Source organism: Eubalaena glacialis, chromosome 6 (genome assembly GCF_028564815.1).
Source record: "Eubalaena glacialis isolate mEubGla1 chromosome 6, mEubGla1.1.hap2.+ XY, whole genome shotgun sequence".
Lineage (NCBI taxonomy): Eukaryota > Metazoa > Chordata > Mammalia > Artiodactyla > Balaenidae > Eubalaena > Eubalaena glacialis.
Window position 1 is genome coordinate 57,185,982 of NC_083721.1, and position 26,045 is coordinate 57,212,026.

Below are 26,045 nucleotides of genomic sequence, written 5' to 3' on the forward strand. Positions count from 1 at the left end.
TATCATGTTATACATTATATTATAGTGTATAGTAACTGAATATTATGCAAAATTGTTATATACCAACATACAGTAATTGATCAGTATACAGCTATTTCAAAAATTAAGTATACCATCTTTAAAAGAGTGATCTTTTAAAATGAAATATAGCATTATCTACTAAAGGGAACCAGGGTTCCTTGGAGAAATGGCTTATTGCAGACAGGGGAAATAGGAGTATAATATGAGCCTGGAACATCTTGTGGTTCCAGCAAGTACAGAAATGTTCAAAAATGATGGTGACGTGAAAAGAACATAAGATTCAGCTTAAACAGGCTCCTACTAGCCAGAGCCAAATCTAGGACAACTTTAGACACAAAATTCATATTGATAGTGATGGATTATAACCCTTAGAATAAAGAGAATAAGAGAGAATCCATGGATCCATAGTACATACAACGAGAGGAGGAGAGAGAGGTTGAAAGATAAAGCAAGTGCGGTAAAATAACATTTGTGGAATCGGAGTGCATAGTATACTGGAATTCTTTGTATTATCTTTGCAACCCTTCTGAAAAGTCTAAATTATTTCAAAACAAAAGGTTAAGAAGAAAAATGTCTGAGTTAAATCTAATATAAACTGACAATTACTAGAAAAAAAACTAGATGATATATTTAAAAACTCAACTTGCAGAATTATTTCTATAGAAGAAGAGAGACTAAGGGAACTGGTGTGGAGAATGAGGAAGCACTATTACTCTGATCTGTGTGTTTATGCAGGTTTGAATAGTTTTCAATAAATCCATATTTGTGTACTACTTGAAGCCCCTCCCTTCATACACACTCCGCCCTCTGCCCCAAAGATTAATGCCCCTGGAACAGGTGATGGACCACCAGGTAAACAAGGAAGAGTGAGATATAGGAGAGAATAAAGAAAACTAATACATGGATCCAGGATTCACTGGCATATCTTACATGAAATTTCAAAATCTCAGTTATGAAATTATAATTCCATACCAGTATCCACATAAAAAAGTTGTATGTCTTATGAATGAAATTTAAAACATTCGAATTACAGAATTATAATTCCACACCTGGCATCTACATAAACTCTCTGAGTAAGGAATGCCGAAGTAGAATTACAACCCTGCAGATTTTGCAGATGCCAATTTATACTAACCACATATGAGGTAGTGATGGGCACTGACTCATTTTAAAACCCTCCACCAGCCTGTCATCTTCCATTTGCTTAGTCCTACTGCACTCTATCAATACAGGACCTTTGAAAATGACTCTAAATTTCAATAATTTGTATGACTGTGATTGAAGGTTACCAACAGGCACCAGTGAGAAGGAGAAAATGGATTAACTTGATTCTGTTTTGCACAAATGGACTACTTCAAAGGAAAAAAATACAACTTCGTGGGGGGAAAGGTTACAAAGGTTTGAGGTGTGGGACTTGGTTCAGAGTTCCAAAAATTAACACAACATAAACTAATAAACAAAAATTGTCTAAGCAGGCCCTAAAGAAACATCTTGTTTTCTGTTATTAGTCCACTTTTATTTCTTTAATATTCAGTATTCTCAGCCCTCCCCTGCACCTCCATTTTGTTCCAAACTCTTGATTTTCTTCTGATTTCTTACAAAGCTATGTTTCATATCATCTTCTTCCCTTTCTGGGAACTAAGTTTAACATGATATAATTCAACATGATTCTTTCCCTGCAGATACAACTCACTTTCTGCATGTTACCCTGGAACCTCTGTACGCTTCCCTGGCACTCTCCACATACCACAGTCACAAATTCAAACTGCAGTTTGATATATCACACATTAAATGCAAACTTCTGCCTCATCTGCATTCTGAAATTCTGAGATGACTGTTATCTATCTACATACAATTTTTTTAATTTAAGTGAAAACAGGTTGTCTTTAGACTGACATTGCCAAAGCACATGCCACTGCCCTGTGCTTAAACATCACTCCTAATGAAATTTTCATGAGGTTATTGTCATCTTGAAACAAAGCCCTGCCAATGGTCAGATTACTGCTCTTAGAGCCTCAGCCCAAAGCAGAACAATAAAGGGTTTTGATTCCTAAGTTTAAAACTGATACCAAATATTCACAAGAACTATATCAAAGTTCAGACCCTTTGACTCACTGGTTCCCATCCTGGGAATCTGTCTTAAGAAAATAACTCAAAAAATAAAAAACTCTATCTGTATGAATATATTTATTCCAACATCATCCACAAATAATGTGAAACACTGAGACCAATGTCACTGTCCAAAAATACAGGAATTGTTACATAAATTATGACGAATCAGTTCAGTGGTCACTTATCAAGAAATCATTATGAAATGAGGCTGATTAAGACTGTATAACTTAGAATAAAGTTTAGATGCAAATCATAAATGAAAAAAGAAAAAATGAGAAACTGCACTTAAAAAACACTAGAATGGAATAATAAATTAATAATCAATTATGAGGGGCTTTCCTGGTGGCGCAGTGGTTAAGAATCTGCCTGCCAGTGCAGGGGACACGGGTTCGAGCCCTGGTCCAGGAGGATCCCACATGCCGCGGAGCAACTAAGTCCGTGCGCCACAACTACTGAGCCTGTGCTCTAGAGCCCGTGAGCCACAACTACTGAGCCCATGTGCCACAACTACTGAGGCCTGCACGCCTAGAGCCCATGCTCCGCAACAAGAGAAGCCACCACAATGAGAAGCCCGCACACCGCAACGAAGAGTAGCCCCCACTCTCAACAACTAGAGAAAGCCCGCGTGCAGCAGCAAACACCCAATACAGCCAAAAATTAAATAAATGAATAAATAAATAAATTTTAAAAAATAATCAATTATGATATAGAAATTCTTTCCTTAAAAAGTTAAAAAATATTGTTTTACTTTTGATTTTACAATAAACAAAATTGGAAGAAAGTAAATAATACCAGGAAACCTCTTCTCTGAGGCCAAACCAAAGTCTGAAAGCCTGCATTTTCCTATTCCTATGTAGAAAATTAAATTATTTTCAGAATCAGCAGGACCACACCATCTAAGATTAAAGGTGAAAATTACACAGTTGGAAGGTTTGAAACTTGTTTTGGACAGATGTCAAATCATGCCCAATGGCTTTGAGGGGATACAATAGCCAGAAGAAAAAGAAACGGTAAAAAAGTTGTTATATTACAAACCACTTGTTCTCGAAACCAAGATTATGTAAACTGTACCTGATTAGAAGTTCAAAGATCAGAAGTCATAAATGGAAAAGGAATCAGAAAAAGATCCACCTTGGGACCAGATGTATTCTTTCAGCCTTAAGAGTTAATGTTTTTCTAGTCCCTTAGTGAAGAGGAATTAGGTGTTATTGTCAGAATCCACTGACTTTTTAGAAGAGAAAACTACAGTGGCATTATTACCCCATCCCCAGGAGGAGGTACTGCTGTCCCTTCTTGGCACCATCAAGGAGCTCACATCAGAAGCCATGAAATGTATAGCATCTTTGGTATAGAAATTATGCCTCCTCTTTACAATAATCCTTCCTCATAAAACCCCATCCTTGTCTTTAAAAAAACTTCTCTTGTGATTAAAGTGTGAAAATATTTGTTGAAAAGTCAAACAAACAAAAAATTCCAATGTGAACAATGTTCCATGTCAATTGTACATGTCCTGGGTCTGATCCATTTTCTTTATTTTGTAATTAACTGCCTAAATGCTTTAAGAAGCTTCTGGCTTCATTAAACAATCTGGAAACAGTAAGAATTTTTCCCAAGGAATTAGCTGTCAAATTATTCCTCTAATAATGTATTGTTTCCTGATGCTAGTGTTGAAATGCCAAGGCACTCTGAGAGATAACTTTTGGAAAATTTGAGCTCAAAGCTTTTAAATAGTATAAGATATTGTTTTTGGAACCAGCTGTTAAGCAGAGGACAAGGCCAGCAAGAAAAGGAGGACACAGTAATGGAGTTGCCAGTAACAACTCTGGGCCTCCTTTCTGACATCGGCACATTAATGTTGGCAAAAGGGTTCCCAGCAATTGCAGAACGGTAATTAGGCTGGATATTTTTTTCCAAAAGGAAAAAAACCTCCATTTCTGTGTTAATTAAGAATTCCACATGTTAGAATGAGATGAGAAAAAATATAAATTAGAAAAATATAGAAAAGCTAATCTAAAGTAGGTTATCAAATGTTAAATTCTCTAACTGGTAAAAGAACTATCAAAATTTCACCTCCAAGGAAAAAGAAAAAGAAGTTGTATAAGCTGATGTGTTTACTTGGGTCTCAATATCTTAGTCTAAAGCTGCACTGTCCAATACGGTAGCTACTGGCCATGTGTGGCTATTGGGCACTAGTCCAAATTGATATGTGGTATATGTGTAAAACACACACTGGATTTCAAAGATTTAGAATGGAAAAAAAAACAATGTAAAATGTCTCAATATTCTGCATACAGAAATTGAAATTATAATATTTTATATATACCAGATTAAATAAAAACATTATTGGGGGGAGGAGTCAAGATGGAGGTGTGGGAAGACACGGACTTAGTGTCTCCCCACAACTAGGGTGCCTGCCGGCCACTGGTAGGAGACCCTGATGTCCAAGGAGACCCAGAGGTAACCCGAGAGTGAACCAGTAGGACACAGGGGGACTGGGGGGGGAGGAGAAGTGGAGGCCAGACAAGATCGGTGCCCCTGAGGCCAGGGAGATCAGGAGAGGCAGGTGGGAGGGGCCTAGCATCCGCTCTCCAGGAAGAGCAGGAGAGGAGCAGAGGGCGATCGCCTGACCCACTCAGGCCAGGGAGCCTGCTGAGCTCCCAAGCTGGTACCCCCCACCAAGGCCCCATCCAGGCCGCGTGGGGTCCTGGGGGCATAGGAGGGAGGCTGGGGAGATCAGGAGAGGCAGGTGGGAGGGGCCTTCCCAGACCCCAGACCAGAGAAGCAGGAGAGGAGGGCATTTACTCCACCCACTCGAGCCCAGGAAGCCTGTTGAGCTCCCAGGTGAGGTCCCCTGCCCTCTGAGACCAGAGGTGGGAGGCACGCCTGGGCCCCTTCTGTTCCTTGAGCCTCAGCCCCACCCCCCACAGTCCCCAGGGCCTTTTCCAGCCCTGTGGGTCCTGAGTATTGGCTCCGCCCACCACCCAAACCTCGCCCTTGCTTAGGCCCCGCTCTCCACAGCCAAGGCCTTCCCCGCCCACCCCCCCCTTTTTTTTTCTTCTTTTCCCTCCTCCTCTTTTTTATTACTGTGGTACTGATGTACCTTCCGGTTGCTGACTCATCTATATTTTTATTTTCACATTCCTTCTATTTTACATTCTTTCTATATCTCTTAGCTTCCTAATCTAATTTTATTTTTTACTTTGTTATTGTTCTCTCTCTATTTTTTTTTTTTTTGGCCACCCCACATGGCTCCTGTGGAGGGAGCTCTGAGTCCAAACCACTGGACTAACAGAGAACCTCAGACCCAGGGAATATTCATTGGAGTGAGGTCTCACAAAGTTCTTTATCTCAGCACCAAGATCCAGCTCTACCAAATAGCCTACAAACTCCAGTGCTGGAAGCCTCAGGCCAAACAACCAATAAAACAGGAACACAATCCCACTCATAAAAAAAAAAAAGAAATGAGACAGCAAAGCAAGGAGCAAGGTAAAAACCTATAAGACCAAATAAATGAAGAGGAAATACACAATCTACCTAAAAAAGAATTCAGATCCAGAATCTCGGAAATAGAATGGAAGCACGGATTGAGAAAAATACAAGAAATGTTTAACAAAGATCTAGAAGAACTAAAGAACAAAAAAACAAAGATGAATAACACAGTGAACTGAAATGAAAAATACACTAGAAGGAATCAATAACAGAATAACTGAGGCAGAACAAATAAGTGAGCTGGACGACAAAATGGTGGAAATAACTGCCAAGGAGCAGAATAAAGAAAAAAAATGAAATGAATTGCAGACAATCTCAGAGACCTCAGGGACAACACTAAGCGCACCAACATTCAAATTATAGGGGTCCCAGAAGAAAAGAGAAAAAGAAAGGGTCTGAGAAAATACTTGAAGAGATTATAGTGGAAAACTTCCCTAACATGGGAAAAGAAATAGTCACCCAAGTCTGGGAAGCACAGAAAGTCCCATACAGGATAAACCCTAGGAAAAACACACCAAGACACATATTAATCAAACTAACAAAAGTTAAATTCAAAGAAAAAGTATTAAAAGCAGCAAGGGAAAAACAAAAAATAACATACAAAGGAATCCCCATAAGGTTATCAGCTGATTTTTCAGTGGAAATTCTGCAAGCCAGAAGGGAGTGGCAGGATATTCTTGAAGTGATGAAAGAGAAAAACCTACAACCAAGATTACACTACCTAGCAAGAGTCTCATTCAGATTCGATGGAGAAGTCAAAAGCTTTTCAGACAAGCAAAAGCTAAGAGAATTCAGCACCACCAAACCAGCTTTACAACAAATGCTAAAGAACCTTCTCTAAGCGGAAAACACAAGAGAAGAAAAAGACCCACAAAAACAAACCCAAAACAATTAAGAAAATGGTAACAGGGACATACATATTGATAATAACCTTGAATGTAAATGGATTAAATGCCCCAACCAAAAGACACAGACTGCTCAATAGATACAACAACAAGATCCATATATATGCTCTCAATAAAAGACCCACTTCACACCTAGGGACACATACAGACTGAAAGTGAAGGGATGGAAAAAGATATTCCATGCAAACGCAAATCAAAAGAAAGCTGGAGTAGCAATACTTGTATCAGATAAAATAGACTTTAAAATAAAGACTGCTACAAGAGATACAGAGGGACACCACATATTGATCAAAGGATCAATGAAAGAAAAAGATATAACAATTATAAATGTTTATGCACCCAACAGAGGAGCACCTCAATATATAAGGCAAATGCTGACAACCATTAAAGGAGAAATTGACAGTAACACAAAAATAGTAGGGGACTTTAACACCCCACTTACACCAATGGACAGATCATCCAAACAGAAAATAAATACGGAAACACAAGCTTTAAATGATACAATAGACCAGATACATCTAATTGATATTTATAGAACATTCCACCCCAAAGTGGCAGAATACACTTTCTTCTCTAATGCACATGGAACATTCTCCAGGATAGATCATGTTTTGGGTCACAGATCAAGCCTCGGAATATTTAACAAAATTGAAATCATATCAAGCATCTTTTCTGACCACAATGCTATGAGACTGGAAATCAATTACAGGAAAAAAACTGTAAAAAACACAAATACATGGAGGCTAAACAGTGTGCTACTAAATAACCAAGAGATCACCAAAGAAATCAAAGAAGAAATTTAAAAATACATAGAAACAAATGACAACGAAAAGACGACAACCCAAAACCTATGGGATGCAGCAAAAGCAGTTCTAAGAGGGAAGTTTATGGGAATTCAATCTCACCTCAAGAAACAACAAAAATATCAAATACACAATCTAACCCTGCACTAAAAACAACTACAGAAAGAAGAACAAAGAAAACCAAAAGTCAGTAGAAGGAAAGGAATCATAAAGATCAGAGCAGAAATAAATGAAACAGAAACAAAGAAAACAATAGCAAAGATCAATAAAACTAAAAGCTGGTTCTTTGAGAAGATAAACAAACTTGATAAACGCTTAGCCAGACTCATCAAGAAAAAAAGGGAGAGGATGCAAATCAATAAAATTAGAAATGAAAAAGGAGAAATCACAACTGACACTGGAGAAATACAAAGGATTATAAGAGACTACTACAAACAACTATATGCCAATAAAATGGACAACCACAAAGAAATGGACAAATTCTTGGAAAGGTACAAATTTCCAAGACTGAACCAGGAAGAATTAGAAAATATGAACAGACCAATCACAAGTAATGAAATTGAAACTGTGATTAAAAATCTTCCAACAAACAAAAGTCTAGGACAAGATGGCTTCACAGGCGAATTCTATCAAACATTTAGAGAAGAGCTAATACCCATCCTTCTCAAACTCTTCCAAAAAATTGTGGAGGAAGGAACACTCCCAAACTCATTCTACGAGACCACCATCACCCTGATACCAAAGCCAGACAAAGATATCACACAAAAAGAAAATTATACATCAATATCACTGATGAACATAGATGCAAAAATCCTCAACAAAATACTAGCAAACAGAATCCAACAGCACATTAAAAGGATCATACACCATGATCAAGTGGGACTTATCCCAGGGATGCAAGGATTCTTCAATATACGCAAATCAATCAATGTGATACACCATATTAACAAATTGAAGAATGAAAACCATAAGATCATCGCAATAGATGCAGAAAAAACTTTGCCAAATTCAACACCCATGTATGATGAAAACTCTCCAGAAAATAGGCATAGAGGGAAACTACCTCAACATAATAAAGGCCATATATGACAAACCCACAGCTAGCATTATACTCAATGGTGAAAAATGGAAAGCATTTCCACTAGGATCAGGAAAAAGACAAGAATGTCCACTCTCGCCACTCTTATTCAACACAGTTTTGGAAGTCCTAGCCACGGCTATCAGAGAAGAAAAAGAAATAAAAGGAATACAAATTGGAAAAGAAGAAGTAAAACTGTCACTATTTGCTGATGACATGACACTATACATAGAAAATCCTAAAGATGCCACCAGAGAGCTACTTGAACTAATCAATGAATTTCGTAAGGTTGCAGGACACAAAATTAATGCACAGAAATCTCTGGCATTCTTGTACACCAACAACGAAAACTCCGAAAAAGAAATTAAGGAAACACTACCATTTACCACTGCAACAAAAATAATAAAATACCAAGGAATAAACCTGCCTAAGGAGGTGAAAGACCTGTACTCAGAAAACTATAAGACACTGATGAAAGAAATCAAAGATGACATAAACAGATGGAGAAATATACCATGTTCTTGGATTGGAAGAATCAATATTGTGAAAATGACTATACTACCCAAAGCAATCTACAGATTCAGTGCAATCCCTATCAAATTACCAATGGCATTTTTTACAGAACTAGAACAAAAAATCTTACAATTCATATGGAAACACAAAAGACCCCAAATAGCCAAAGCAATCTTGGGAAAGAAAAACAGAGTTGGAGGAAGCAGGCTCCCCGACTTCAAACTATACCACAAAGCTACAGTAATCAAGACATTATGGTACCGGCACAAAAACAGAAATATAGATCAATGGTACAGGATAGAATGCCCAGAGATAAACCCACGCACATATGGGCACCTAATTTACGACAAAGGAGGCAAGAACATACAATGGAGAAAAGACAGCCTCTTCAATAAGTGGTGTTGGGAAAACTGGACAGCTACATGTAAAAGAATGAAATTAGAACACTAGCTAACACCATACAGAAAAATGAACTCCAAATGGATTAAAGACTTAAATGTGAGACCAGACACTATAAAACTTTTAGAGGAAAAAACATAAAAAAAACACTGTTTGACATAAACCACAACAAGATCTTTTTTGACCCATCTCCTAGATTAACAGAAATTTAAAAAAATAAACAAATAGGACCTAATGAAACTCAAAAGCTTTTGCACAGCAAAGGAAACCATAAACAAGACGAAAAGACAACCCTCAGAATGGGAGAAAATATTTGCAACTGAAACAACAGACAAAAGATTAATCTCCAAAATATACAAACAGCTCGTGGAGATCAATATCAAAAAAACAAACAATCCAGTTAAAATATGGGTGGAAGACCTAAGTAGACATTTCACCAAGGAAGACATACAGATGGCCAAGAGGCACATGAAAAGATGCTCAACATCACTAATTATTAGAGAAATGCAAATCAAACCTACAATGAGGTATCACCTCACACAGGTCAAAATGGCCATTATCAAAAATGCTAGAAACAATAAACGCTGGAAAGGGTGTGGTGAAAAGGGAACCCTCCTACACTGTTGGTGGGAATGTAAATTTGATACAATCACTATGGAAAACAGTATGGAGGTTCCTTAAAAAACTAAAAAAAAAAACAAAACTAAAAACGGAACTATCATATGACCCAGCAATACCACTACTGAGCATATACCCTGAGAAAACCATAATTTAAAAGGAGGCATGCACCACAATGTTCATTGCAGCACTATATACAATAGCCAGGACATGGAACCAACCAAAATGCCCATCGACAGATGAATGGATAAAGAAGATGTCACACATATATACAATGGAATATTACTCAGCCATAAAAAGAAATGAAATTGAGTTATTTGTAGTGAGGTGGATGGACCTAGAGACTGCCATACAGAGAGAATTAAGTCAGAAAGAGAAAAACAAATACCATACGCTAACGCATATATATGGAATCTTAAAAAAAAAAAATGGTACTGATGAACCTAGAGGCAGACATAGAGAATGGACTTGATGACACGGGGTAGGAAGGCGAAGCTGGGGCAAAGTGAGAGTAGCATCGGCATATATATACTACCAAATGTAAAATAGCTGGCTGGTGGGAAGCAGCAGCATAGCACAGAGAGAACGGCTCAGTGCTTTGTGAGGACCTACAGGGATGGGATAGGGAGGATGGGAGGGAGGCTCAAGTGGGAGGGGATATGCGGACATGTGTATGCATATGGCTGACTCGCTTCGTTGTGCAACAGAAACTAACCCGGTAGTGTGAAGCAATTATTCTCCAATGAAGAGCTATTAAAAAATTATTAAATTAATTTCATCTGTTTCTTTTTACTTTTCTTAATGTAGCTCCTAATAAATTTACGATGACATATGTGGTTCATATTTTGGCTATCACTATATTTTTCTTTTTTTAAAATTTTATTTTATATATTTTTTTAAACAGCAGGTTCTTATTAGTCATCCATTTTACACACATCAGTGTATACATGTCAATCACAATCTCCCAATTCATCCCACCACCACCCCCCAGCCCCACCGCTTTCCCCCCTTGGTGTCCATACGTCTTTTCTCTACTTCTGTGTCTCAATTTCCGCTCTGCAAACTGGTTCATCTATACCATTTTCTACATTCCACATATATGTGTTAATATACGATACTTGTTTTTCCCTTTCTGAGTTACTTCACTCGGTATGACAGTCTCTAGATCCATCCACGTCTCTACAAATGACCCAATTTCATTCCTTTTTATGGCTGAGTCATATTGCATTGTATATATGTACCACATCTTCTTTATCCATTTGTCTGTCGATGGGCATTTAGGTTGCTTCCATGACTTGGCTTTGTAAATAGTGCTGCAATGAACACTGGGGTACATGTGTCTTTTTGAATTACGGTTTTCTCTGGGTATATGCCCAGTAGTGGGATTGCTGGGTCATATGGTAATTCTATTTTTAGTTTTTTAAGGAACCTCCATACTGTTCTCCATAGTGGCTGTATCAAATTACATTCCCACCAACAGTGCAAGAGGGTTCCCTTTTCTCCACACCCTCTCCAGCATTTGCTGTTTGTAGATTTTCTAATGATACCCATTCTGATTGGTGTGAGGTGACACCTCAGTGTAGTTTTGATTTGCATTTCTCTAACAGTTAGTGATGTTGAGCAGCTTTTCATGTGCCTCTTGGCCATCTGTATGTCTTCTTTGGAGAAATGTCTATTTAGGTCTTCTGCCCATTTTTGGATTGGGTTGTTTGTTTTTTTAATATTTAGCTGCATGAGCTGTTTATATATTTTGGAGATTAATCCTTTGTCCGTTGATTCGTTTGTAAATATTTTCTCCCATTCTGAGGGTTGTCTTTTCGTCTTGTTTATGGTTTCCTTTGCTGTGCAAAAGCTTTTAAGTTTCATTAGGTCCCATTTGTTTATTTTTGTTTTTATTTCCATTACTCTAGGAGATGGATCAAAAAATATCTCGCTGTGATTTATATCAAAGAGTGTTCTTCCTATGTTTTCCTCTAAGAGTTTTATAGTGGCCGGTCTTACATTTAGGTCTCGAATCTATTTTGAGTTTATTTTTGTATATGGTGTTAGGGAGTGTTCTCATTTCATTCTTTTACATGTAGCTGTCCAGTTTTCCCAGTACCACTTATTGAAGAGACTGTCTTTTCTCCATTGTATATCCTTGCCTCCTTTATCATAGATTAGTTGACCATAGGTCCGTGGGTTTCTCTCTGGGCTTTCTATCCCATTGCATTGATCTATATTTCTGTTTTTGTGCCAGTACCATATTGTCTAGATTACTGTAGCTTTGTAGTATAGTCTGAAGTCAGGGAGTCTGATTCCTCCAGCACCATTTTTTTCCCTCAGGACTGCCTTGGCTACGCGGGGTCCTTTGTGTCTCCACACAAATTTTCAGATTTTCTATTCTACTTCTGTAAAAAATGCCATTGGTATGTTGATAGGGATTGCATTGAATCTGTAGATTGCTTTGGGTAGTATAGTCATTTTCACAATATTGATTCTTCCAATCCAAGAACATGGTATAGCTCTCCATCTGTTGGTATCATCTTTAATTTCTTTCATCAGTGTCTTATAGTTTTCTGCATACAGGTTTTTGTCTCCTTAGGTAGGTTTATTCCTAGGTATTTTATTCTTTTTGTTGCAATGGTAAATGGGGGTGTTTCCTTAATTTCTCTTTCAGATTTTTCATCATTAGTGTATAGGAGTGCAAGAGATTTCTGTGCATTAATTTTGTATCTGGAAACTTTACCAAATTCAATGATTAGCTTTACTAGTTTTCTGGTGGCATCTTTAGGATTCTCTATGTATAGTATCATGTCATCTGCAAACAGTGACAGTTTTACTTCTTCTTTTCCAATTTGTATTCCTTTTATTTCTTTTTCTTCTCTGATTGCCGTGGCTAGGACTTCCAAAACTATGCTGACTAATAGTGGTGAGAGTGGACATCCTTGTCTTGTTCCTGATCTTAGAGGAAATGCTTTCAGTTTTTCACCATTGAGAATGATGTTTGCTGTGGGTTTGTCATATATGGCCTTTATTATGTTGAGGTAGGTTCCCTCCCTCTATGCCCACTTTCTGGAGAGTTTTTATCATAAATGGGTGTTGAATTTTGTCAAAAGCTTTTTTTGCATCTATTGAGATGATCATATGGTTTTTCTCCTTCAATTTGTTAATATGGTGTATCACATTGATTGCTTTGCATATATTGAAGAATCCTTGCATCCCTGGGATAAATCCCACTTGATCATGGTGTATGATCCTTTTAATGTGCTGTTGGATTCTGTTTGCTAGTATTTTGTTGAGGATTTTTGCGTCTGTATTCATCAGTGATATTGGTAATTTTCTTTTTTTGTAGTATCTTTGTCTGGTTTTGGTATCAGGGTGATGGTGGCCTCATAGAATGAGTTTGGGAGTGTTCCTTCCTCTGCAATTTTTTGGAAGAGATTGAGAAGGATGGGTGTTAACTCTTCTCTAAATGTTTGATAGAATTCACCTGTGAAGCCATCTGGTCCTGGACTTTTGTTTGTTGGAAGATTTTTAATCACAGTTTCAATTTCATTACTTGTGATTGCTGTTCATATTTTCTATTTCTTCCTGGTTCAGTCTTGGAAGGTTATACCTTTCTAAGAATTTGTCCATTTCTTCCAGGTTGTCCATTTTAATGGCATAGAGTTGCTTGTAGTAGTCTCTTCGGATGTTTTGTATTTCTGCGGTGTCTGTTGTAACTTCTCCTTTTTCATTTCTAATTTTATTGATTTGAGTCCTCTCCCTCTTTTTCTTGATCAGTCTGGCTAATGGTTTATCAATTTTGTTTATCTTCTCAAAGAACCAGCTTTTAGTTTTATTGATCTTTTCTATTGTTTTCTTTGTTTCTATTTCATTTATTTCTGCTCTGATCTTGATGATTTCTTTCCTTCTACTAACTTTGGGTTTTGTTTGTTCTTCTTTCTCTAATTCCTTTAGGTTAACATTAGATTGTTTATTTGAGATTTTTCTTGTTTCTTGAGGTAGGCTTGTATAGCTACAAACTTCCCTCTTAGAACTGCTTTTGCTGCATCCCATACGTTTTGGATCATCGTGTTTTCACTGTCATTTGCCTCTAGGTATTTTTTGATTTCCTGTTTGATTTCTTCAGTGATCTCTTGCTTATTTAGTAACATATTGTTTAGCCTTCATGTGTTTGTGTTTTTTACGTTTTTCTCCCTGTAACTGATTTCTAATCTCATAGCATTGTGGTCAGAAAAGATGCTTGATATGATTTCAATTTTCTTAAATTTACTGAGGCTTGATTTGTGACCCAAGATATGATCTATCCTGGAGAATGTTCCGTGTGCACTTGAGAAGAAAGTATAATCTGCTGTTCTTGGATGGAATGTCCTATAAACATCAATTAAATCTATCTGGTCTATTGTGTCATTTAAAGCTTGTGTTTCCTTATTAATTTTCTGTTTGGATGATCTGTCCATTGGTGTAAGTGAGGTGTTAAAGTCCCCCACTATTTTTGTGTTACCAGCGATTTCCTGTTTTAGAGCTGTTAGCAGTTGCCTTATGTATTGAGGTGCTCCTATGTTGGGTGCATATATATTTATAATTGTTATATCTTCTCCTTGGATTGATCCCTTGATCATTATGTAGTGCCCTTCCTTGCCTCTTGTAACATTCTTTAAAGTCTATTTTATCTGATATGAGTATTGCTATTCCAGCTTTCTTTTGATTTCCATTTGCATGGAATATTTTTTCCATCCCCTCACTTTCAGTCTGTATGTGTCCCTAGGTCTGAAGTGGGTCTCTTGTAGACAGCATATATATGGGTCTTGTTTTTGTATCCATTCAGCGAGCCTGTGTCTTGTGGTTGGAGCATTTAATCCATTCACGTTTAAGGTAATTTTCGATATGTATGTTCCTATTACCATTTTCTTAACTGTTTTGGGTTTGTTTTTGTAGGTCCTTTTCTTCTCTTGTGTTTCCCACTTAGAGAAGTTCTTTTAGCATTTGTTGTAGAGCTGGTTTGGTGGTGCTGAATTCTCTTAGCTTTTCCTTGTCTGTAAAGCTTTTGATTTCTCCATCGAATCTGAATGAGATCCTTGCTGGGTAGAGTAATCTTGGTTGTAGGTTCTTCCCTTTCATCACTTTAAGTATATCATTCCACTCCCTCTGTCTGGTAGAGTTTCTGCTGAGAAATCAGCTGTTAACCTTATGGGAGTTCTCTTGTATGTTATTTGTCATTTTTCCCTTGCTGCTTTCAATAATTTTTCTTTGTCTTTAATTTTTGCCAATTTAATTACTGTGCGTCTCGGCGTGTTTCTCCTTGGGCTTATCCTGTATGGGACTCTCTGCGCTTCCTGGACTTGGGTGGCTATTTCCTTTCCCATGTTAGGGAAGTTTTCGACTATAATCTCTTCAAATATTTTCTCGGGTCCTTTCTCTCTCTTCTCCTAAGAGGTCTCTTAGGCTTTCTTCATTTCTTTTCTTTCTTTTTTCTTTATTGTGTTCTGCAGCAGTGAATTCCCCCATTCTGTCTTCCAAGTCACTTATCCGTTCTTCTGCCTCAGTTACTCTGCTATTGATTCCTTCTAGTGTATTTTTCACTTCAGTTATTGTGTTGTTCATCTCTGTTTGTTTTTTAATTCTTCTAGATCTTTGTTAAACATTTCTTGCATCTTCTCGATCTTTGCCTCCATTCTTTTTCCGAGGTCCTGGATCATCTTCACCATCATTATTCTGAATTCTCTTTCTGGAAGATTGCCTATCTCTGTTTCATTTAGTTGTTTTCTGGGGTTTTATCTTGTTCCTTCATCTGGTACATAGTCCTCTGCCTTTTCATCTTGTCTATCTTTCTGTGAATGTGGTTTTTGTTCCACAGGCTGCAGGATTGTAGTTCTTTTTGCTTCTGCTGCCTGCCCTCTGGTGGATGAGGCTATCTGGCTCTCACTATATTTCTATTGCACCACAGTGGTTCACGAAATGAATCAGACTAGATTAAATTCCTTTAAAATCCCTTCTAGCTCTAAAGGGAACCCTCTTGCACTGTTGCTAGGAATGTAATTTGATACAGCCACTATGGAGGTTCCTTAAAAAACTAAAAATAGAACTACCATACGCCCCAGCAATCCCACTATTGGGCATATACCCTGAGAAAACCATAATTCAAAAAGAGACATGTACCACAATGTTTATTGCAGCACTATTTACAGTAGCCAGGACATGGAAGCAACCTAAGTGTCCATCAGCAGATGAATGGATAAAGAAGATGTGGCACATCTATACAATGGAATATTACTCAGCCATAAAAAGAAACAAAATTGAGTTATTTGTCGTGAGGTGGATGGACGTAGAGTCTGTCATACAGAGTGAAGTCAGAAAGAGAAAAACAAATACCATATGCTAACACATATATATGGAATCTAAAACAAACAAACAAAAAAAAATGATTCTGATGAACCTAGGGCCAGGACAGGAATAAAGACACAGATGTAGAGAATGGACGTGAGGACATGGGAAGGGGGGAGGGTAAGCTGGGACGAAGTGAGAGAGTAGCATTGACATATATACACTACCAAATGTAAAATACATAGCTAGTGGGAAGCAGCTGCATAGCACAGGGAGATCAGCTCAGTGCTTTGTGACCACCTAGAGGGGTGGGATAGAGAGGGTGGGAGGGAGACGCAAGAAGGAGGGGATATGGGGATGTATGTATACATACAGCTGATTCACTTTGTTACACAGCAGAAACTAACACAACGCTGTAAAGCAATTATACTCCAATAAAGATGTTAAAAAAATAAATCCCGTCTAGCTCTAGCATGCTGACACTAAGAGACTATAGGCTCAAGCTAATAAGTTTTAAATTCAAAGTTACTTTAGAGAAATCCAGGGTTAATTACTATTTCGTATTTCTCCACAGTTTTTCACCCATGCCCCCTACTGTTTTCTCAATTCTGTTTCCTATGGATCCCCAATAGCCAAGAAAAATGAATGTCCATTTATTTATTTATAAACTGCAAGTATACAGTTCATAGGGCCATTCTGAATTGTCATTCAGTCATATTCCTCTGAATCACCTGTGGAACATATGAGAAATATTGATTCCTAGGCTTGATATCTGGAGATTCTGACTCAGTACATTTGGGATGTGATAGGATCCTATACTTCTCAAGAAGCTACCTACATCACTCAGAGGCTCAGCCAGGTTTGCGAATCAGTTGTCTAGCCTAACTTACTTCATCTGTAACTGGGGTAAAATTAATTGTTCTAGAGACAAGGCCTGGTGGCCCCCGACCTGGAACGAGGATGTAGAGCTCCTAACTCAAGCTCACTGCCATTGTTGACACCTGTTCTGACAAACACTCATATTACTCACTCCTCAAGAGCTCCAGCCATCAGTATATCTTCCTTGTCAGTTTTAACATCCAACTCAGGTTCTCCACTAAGCAGAAGCTTCAAGTTATAAATAACCAGCAAAGTACCTAGTGGAAAAATAGATATTTGACTCGTCAATATTTAACTATACTATGTGTTAGTCATGGTGCTATTATCTCACCTATGGAATTAAGCCTGCTATAGACCAAATTTCTTTTTGTACTTCAGTAAATAATATGCTTGGATAAGTTCCAAGATATACGTCTTATAGCAAATTCCACTCTCTGCCAAAGAGTGTTGAGTTTCTACAGTATAGCACTTCTTTTTACTATTCAATTCATTATGTCTTTCAATATGGATTCTTAAACTTTGGAACTCTTTTCATAATTTGCATTACAAAAACTGTTAGAAGCCTGAACCAAATTTGTATTATAGGCAAAGCTCTCACTGGCAGAACTGAAATCAATGCACATAAGAACAAAGATGAATTTTCAACATTTGTATAAATATGAAGTACTGCTTTTAGACTCTGAAACAGGTGTTGGTAAACTTTTTCTGTAAAGGGCCAGATAATAAATACTTCAGGCTTTGCAGGCCTCTCACATCTACTCACAACTCAACTCCACAGCTGTAGCATGAAAGCTGCCATAGGGAATACACAAATGAATGACGTGGCTATTTCCAATAAAAATTTATTAACAAAAACAGCTATGGGGCCGATATGACCTGCAGGCGCTAGAGTTTGCTGACCCCTGCTCTAAAGCACAGTAAACAAAAAAATTCAAATTCTTTATGAAGTTGATTGTAATATAAAGACAAACACCACTGTCAGAGAAATTTTAAGAACAACCAATTACAGTTTTTTTGGTAATACTAAAACAGAAGGGAGAATAGCAGAGTGACTAATAATTTGGACTTGGACTTGGGAGCCTAAATACTTGGGTCTACATCCTGGATCAACCATTTACTAGCACAATGACCTCAGGTAAGTTTCCTAACCTCTCTGAACCTAAGTTTTCTAATCTATATGATGGAGCTCATGAGGTACCTAAAACACTGAGTTGTTTAGAGGATTAAATGAGTTAATTTTTATAAAGCATTTAGAAAAGTATTCAGGAAACAGTACATCTTTCATTTATATGAGTATTTCACAATTAGAAGGCAACTAAGAGATTACATTAACTGTCCATAAAGTATGCCACATACGTTAATGAAATGAATATTTATTTAATTGCCACTATTTTTCCGCTGTGAGAAAGGGAAAAGGATGACATAAAACATCACTTTTAAACTAAATGCCACAGGTTAGAGAAGAAATTTTGAAGGTAACACAGGCCAAGTCACAAAAAAAATTCTCAGAATTTTGCTATAAGCATAACATAAAACAGAATTTTAATATAAACATAACAGAATTTTGCATATAAACATTACAAAAAGCAGAATGCAAATAGTTTTCTCTAGAGTAGGAATCTTTTTGCTTCCAGATATGAAAAGTGGTAGAAGTCTGGAGAAAGACTGGCACAGAAACCTGGATTCGTTATTTTATAAATTGCTAACTCTCTTATAAACCCTGGCATCATCTAATCTTGGATGCTGCAGTAAAGCATCTGGTGCAGAGACTGTGATTCCTTGTGGTAATAGCCAGCATCATCCTCTTCTTATCCAGTTTCACCACGATCACACAAGTACAAACCTTTCTCCCAATGTCAGGGACTTAAGAATTATTCCCATTTGGATTCTCCTGAGACAAAACTTATATAAATAAAATGAATAACTGCCCCATATGAGAATCCATGTGATACTATAAATAGAAGAAAATACAAAATCATATTTATAGTCTTTCATAAGACACTGAAAACAAATACTTTCACATCAAAATTTCAGGGTTGTGATGATCTTACCACATTTCCCATAGATCACATCAAACTGCTGCATCAATTCAGCTTTGGTTTTAAATGGAGAATACTTATAAATTATAGACAATTCCGTTGAGAATTTCTGAGGATCATCTGTGACAGATTCTCTAGTTCTTGTTAACCATGAAGGTATTGGAACCACAACCTATTAAAAAAACACACATCAATTTACTATGAAATACGCAAAGAAAAACCATCATTCTTTTGTCTGATCCTAATTCAGTTCATTTACCATCCAGCCAAATTATAAAACACTAAGTTAAATGTTTATTTTTCCCAGGTATTCTAGTTTTATAAGGAAGAGACACATGACAAATATGTATACTTGGAGTTTTATGCTAAAATGTTCCACTGTAGAATGTGGGAACAGATGGAATCTAACTCAGCCCCCTATGGAATTATGGGTAGAATGGCAGAGGGGACAACAGTATCAGCATTTTAGAAGCTGAAAAGCATATCCAAGTATGACGGCATATCCAAGAAGTATGACAGCATATCCAAGTAACCAATCCAAAGCCCGTGCCAGGCAGGAGAAGCACTAGCCTGATTTACAATTCAGAGTCTGCTAAAAGGCTCAGCGATTGATGGCATGAATTAACTCTGGAGGTAGGGTAAAAGGAGAAGAGAGCTAGAAGTAGCATCCAGATCCCCACCTGGCAATAGCTCCTCCCCGACCTCCACAGGGACTGATGTTTATTAACTGGAAAGAGTGGAACAAAGCACATCTGGATTAGAGGATATATCAGGCACAGTTGGCAGGGGACCTTACTTAGATTAGAGGGATTAAATAAAAGTATACATATTGGATGCTGAGAACCCCAGATCTCTTCTCTCATTTGGCTCCCAGGAAGCTGTCAGCTAGACCTTCAGGCAGAAGCCTGTAGGAGTCTTCTTTGAGATATCCGACCAGCGCAGAAGGAAAGACATAAGGCAAATTATATTGAAGATTTTCCAATAAAACATCCCAGTTAGATCCCATTATTGTGACCTGCATAGCTGTCAAGCCCCACCCACACTCTCAGAGCTTTCAATTGGCACTTTACTGAACTAATCTTTAAAGTATTCAGGATTAACAGTCATCTAAGAAAAGCCTCTAATGTGACAGACAGAGACCAAATAAACAAGCACAAACAAAGCAACTCAGTGGTAACAAAAACCATAAGAGGAAGATGAAAATTTCAGGGGAAAAAAATCAATCATAGTTAATATCTTCAGAGCTCTAAGAAGAAATACTGTATCCATGAAACAAGAACTACATATCTTTAAAAACGAATATTGAGAGACTAAAAAGACTCCTTAGAAGTAAAGAATATGAATACAGAAAAAATTTTCTTTTTAAGGGTTGGAAGATAAATGTAAGAAAATCTCCCAGAAAACAAAACAAAAATATAAAGGACAGAAAACAGGAGAGAAAGGGTAAGAAAACTAAAGAACTGTCTCTAGACATCTAAGAGCTAAGAACGGGTGTTGTAAAAGAAGAGAAAAGATGATATGGATGGAAGAAAATCATGAAATATTACAGGAAAATATCCCAGAATTAAAGGACATGAATTTCCAGACTGAAAATGTTCAACAAGCACCCAGCACAATGAGTACAAATAGACCCACCCAAAGGCAAAACACTGAAATCAGAACAGAGGGGAAAAGCCCTCCCAAAAATAGAGGGGGAGGGGAGAAGAATGGGTCACCTAGAAAACTCAGGAATTTAAATGGCTTCAGGCTTCTCAACACTAGAAATTATAAGATCATGGAGCAATGCCTTCAAAATCCTGAAAGAAAACTAATTCTAAGAAAAAACATCAAGCCAAACTATCATTAAGTGTTTGGGTGGGATAAAAACATTTTCATGCATGTGAAGTCTCAAAATATTTTACCCCTCATGCACTCTTGCTGAGAAAGCTAATGGAGGATATGTTACACCAAGAAGAGGGAGCATACTAGGAAAGACCTGACACAGAAGAGAAGTAAAGAGAATTGCCAGAGTGATGGCAGGGGCATATCCCAGGATGGCAGCTGAATACCACCAGCCATGGAAAGCAGGAATGTGAGGTGCAGCACATAAGAAGATTCCAGCGTAGAGTTCTTCAAGACGGTGGAACCATCAAAATAACAGGTTGAGACTGGGGTTAACACAGTGATAAAAGACATATAAGACCAGGCAAATATTCAGTGATAGCGATAAGCACACAGAACACTAAGCAGGCAATTAGCAATTATTAATTAAAAGTTTTGCAGGAGAGAGAAAAATAATAGTTTATGACATGCTATAATTGTATGTAGTGTCTATATAGTCTCTAATGTAAATAGTGAATATTGGCACAACCAAAATTACAACTGAGCCATATTGAGGGTGGAGAATTGGAAGGGTATGTATGTGTGATGGGAGCAAAGAAAAAGAAACAGATAAATCCTCCTCTTTTACAGTGGGAGGTTAATAGAATAGATAATGCCTAAATCAAATCAAGAAGTAGCAATACTAGCATGTTATATAGAGATTTACAGGAAAATAGCAACAGAATCAGCTAATACTGTTGAAAGAGATTGCCTCTGTAGAAGTGGAAATGGAAAGGGGCTGCAGGCTTTAGTTTAAAAAAAATAAAAGGAAATGGCCCATTTTAGGAAAACTATAACCTCAGCTTTGGTCCAATTCCCCATGCCCTTTACATACAAAAAGTACAATATAAATGCTTAAAGTATTGCTTTTCCTCATGTCAGAATCCCACTCAGCTACTCCCTATTGCTTCCAGACTATTCCTGTTAACCAGCCCCACTCCACTGCTGCCAGCGGGCATGCTGGGCTCCTGCTGGACAGTCCCCCATCTCCACACTGTCCCTCCAAACCCCACAGTCATCTCAGGTCTGAGACTTGCCACATGCCATTTCTCACCACATACCAACCTTTCCAGTTACACGTTGTCCTCTCCCCATAAAACCCTCATTGGCCACTCAAGGTTCTCTCATCTCTCCATCCATATCACTGCTTTTGACAATTGAGTAACAGCAGGAACACATACTCATTGAACAGCATGCTTTTTAAACATCCGTTTTTTTATTTATCCAGTTCATACGTGTCTGCCTTATTTGGTGATAAGACTGAAAATACTGATGGTCGGGTGGTCCCGCTTGTTTTCTACCTTCCACAGGGTCTACCCAGTACTAGGCAGACAGCAGTTCCTCAACATGTATTTGCTATATTGAATTATAACTGATGTTCATAATACTAAACTCAGACACTGCAAATCAATAAAATGTCTCTGGGTCAGCAAATGGAATTGAAATTATGGTCAACAGAGTTACAGTTTTAAGTCTGTTTTGCATTCAATTTCTTTAGATGTTGTTTTCCAAGCCTTTTGAATCCAATAGTCTATTTATTTTAAAAATGATACTCTAATTTACAGACAAGTGGTGGAAATGTTTTGCAAGCTTCTTCCAAAAAGCTCATTGTGCCAAAGGGAGCCTCTTATTCTGGAAAATTTGTGTACATGGATAATAAAAATAAAATTCTGAAAACTGTCTAGGAGTTACAAACCTACTCAAGGAAGGATCAATAGGACAGGCCTCCAATGACCCCAGAATGGTCAGCTACCCTCTCTCCATTTCCCAAATATACTCTTAAATTTCTAAAGCATAATCAGAAAAAACCCATGGTAGACTTTACCTCCTGAAACGGTAAATGAAAACAATTCCATTACCATGGGAACCGAAGGAAAATTCTCAACCCTTACCTCACTTAGACCTTCTCTTTCACAAAATGTCTGAGAAAAAAACACACAGGTCATCATTTCTTCCTTCTTTGTGAAAAGAATAAAGTCTTTTCCAATCCTCATGGATCCACTATATTAAAAATCAAGAACATAACAGTTTACATCTCAAACACTAGAAAGAAGGAACAGGCGAGCATGATATCGTGTACTCTACCAGGTTGTTCTTTTCATAGAAATAACTCCACTGTTTTGCTGACTCATCACCAAGAGTGTATAAGTATGATTTTTTTTTTCTCAAAGCAGAGCAGAATTTGAACCAATCCAGGCCCACATTCTGGCTTGAGATAAGGTGCTGTCCATGGCTCCAGCAAAGAACAATCATCTGTCCCTGGCAGGCGCTACACAGGTGATCGTAGCCTCATGTCCTCACTTTTCTTTGAGGCAGACCAGTAACATAAGCTGTGGACACATATAACACCTACACTAAGATACGCTTTGAGAAACAATACGACATAGAGATGTGATGAAGCTTTAAGCTACAGGGGTGCTGCTTCAGCCATCTCTGAAAAAAAGATTCATCATCTATTTAAGAATTAAATTTTAAATTTAAATTTTAAATTTTAATTAAATTTTAAAACATTGTAAAGGTTCAAGTCAGTTATGGGTAGTGGAAATTCTAAAACAAGATAGGACTCTCAAGTTTATATTTGTTTCTAAGATTTCCTTTAACCAAATATTATTCCCAATAATCAAAATCAATAATATATGCATTAAGGAAAAAAATTCTCACCTTTTAAGACCATTGCCATATTGCCCAATAAACTTCGAAGTTGATAACTGTTTCTTGGATGTTCCAAAGTAAATGATATCGGAAGCTTGCTCTATAATTGACAAAGACATGTAAGTGGTTAGGACTTACGAGTCATTCACACCGGCCAGAGGTCCAGTTGTCAGGATGTCACACATATATTAGGACAAATCCATACTTCTTGGGTCAGCCCAAAGACAAGGATCCTTGTCAGGCCCCATGATCTCTGACCAGGATCATAACGGCAATATACTGAAGGAGGTCAGACAGACCTAGCCACGTGACCCTGGGGAAGTAGAGCCTTAATTTCCTTGTCCCTGGGCTTCCCTGGTAGTGCGGTGTTTAAGAATCTGCCTGCCAATGCAAGGGACACGGGTTCGAGCCCTGGTCCGGGAAGATCCCACATGCCACGGAGCAACTAAGCCCGTGCGCCACAACTACTTAGCCTGTGCTCTAGAGCCCGTGAGCCACAACTACTGAGCCCACGTGCCACAACTACTGAAGCCCATGCGCCTAGAGCCCATGCTCTGCAACAAGAGAAGCCACCGCAATGAGAAGCCCGCGCACCGCAAGGAAGAGTAGCCCCCACTTGCCGCAACTGGAGAAAGCCCACGCTCAGCAACGAAGACCCAACACAGCCAAAAATTAATTAATTAATTTAAAAAAAAATTTCTTGTCCCTAAAAGGGAACTACTAACACTTATATCACAGATTTGTTGATGAAGATAAACGAAATGAATTAAATGAGATGATGTGTTAACCTTAAAGACAATACATGCCATTTAATAAATGCTAATAAATTAAAGGTGCTATAATTATTTGTACCACTAGTAATTTTCTATGCTTTTGGCACTTATCCAGTCTCATGTGAGACTGAGAAGGGCAGAATAGCTTTTGGTCTGCTACTAACTGGGAAGGGCTACTTATTTCAGACTTTGAGAGTTATTCTCCTGATCTCTCCAGGGCATTCTGGAATTCTAGAGAAGAATCCTCTGAACTTCAGAATATACATACCTCCAAGAAACAGGAATGCTCCCAGGGAAATAGGAAAAGATAGAAATGGGTCTCCCAATTGGGCTACCTGAATACATGCTCCAGAATTGCCCTGAGGACCCTGTGTCAGTCTGGGGGCAGACATGCTATAGTTCAGTGGCATGTGGCATGAGGTGTGTAAAGACACTCTGCTTGTCTGAAGCTAACTGGACATTTTATCACATGTTCTTATTAAGGGTTGGCTATTAGACGAGGGTATCCATAATGATAATATTAGCTACCGCTTATTATTTAGTATGTGCCAGGTACTATATCATATACTTTATTTGCACCAACTACTTAATATTTATAACAAGCCTACAAGGAAGATACTATTATTATTATTATCTACACATTACAGATGAGGAAATTTAAGTTTTAGGAGTTTATGTAACTTTCCCAAGGTCACACTGATAAATGGTACCCACAGAACTATCACCCAGAGTTGCAGAAGACCAAATCCCATGGTTTTTAATCACACATCATACAGACTCCCATGTATGGTGGCCAGAGTTCTGAGCACAGGGACAGAACACTGAATAGGACAGGCATGACCCCTGTCCTCAATAACTTTATGTCATGGTAGGAGAAAGAAGTAGACAAACAAGATCCTTTTGGAGAGCACTAAGTAAAGGAAATAAAACCAGGGTAATGTTACAGGGAATTAACAAGAATGTAGCCTGCAGATAGAATGCTCAGGGAAGGCCTCCTTCATAAGGTGTCATCTGAGATGAGATTTAAATGATGAAAGGCCAGCCAGGTGTGGAAGCGCGAGGTACGAGAAAAGGTCAGAGAGGTGGACAGAGGCCAAATAATGCAAGAAATTGAAAGTGTTGCTGAGGAATATGAATTTTATTCTAAAGTAATGGAAGACCACTAAGGGTTTTAAGCAGGGGCATCAATATGATCTATTAAAAGAAAAAAATGCACTCAGGATTGCTATGTGGGGAATGCACTGTAATGGGGCAAGACTGCAAGTGAAAAGAGTTTGGAAATCACCGTAGTCATCTTCTAAGGGTCAAGATTGATCGAGCTCAGCTTGGACAACAGACGGATTCTATTTTCAGTCATCAGAAAAACTCTTCCAACTTATCACCTGAGTTCCAACATTAATAAAGAATTGCTCTCAACACTACTGGGCTTTTTTAAAATACAACTGTATATGTCAATTGAAGTGAGTTTCTTCTGAAGATCTGAATATTTGTCACTTGCCTGTGTTTTGATTATTTTGTTTGTGGACCCATATAAAGGAGTTACTTCTTTTTTTAAGGAATTGCTTTAGAATATGTCACACATAGTCTTTTACCAT

The 26,045-nt window shown here is 37.9% G+C and overlaps 1 protein-coding gene across 1 annotated transcript in view; it reads right to left on the reverse strand.

Moving 5' to 3' along the window:
• Window positions 1-26,045, reverse strand: part of MORC1 (MORC family CW-type zinc finger 1) — a 213,858-nt gene that overhangs the window by 150,711 nt on the left and 37,102 nt on the right. The window contains 4 exon segments of the mRNA XM_061192725.1: window positions 17,278-17,383; window positions 19,178-19,337; window positions 22,918-23,026; window positions 23,687-23,777. Of these exon segments, the coding sequence (XP_061048708.1) occupies window positions 17,278-17,383; window positions 19,178-19,337; window positions 22,918-23,026; window positions 23,687-23,777 (466 nt within the window).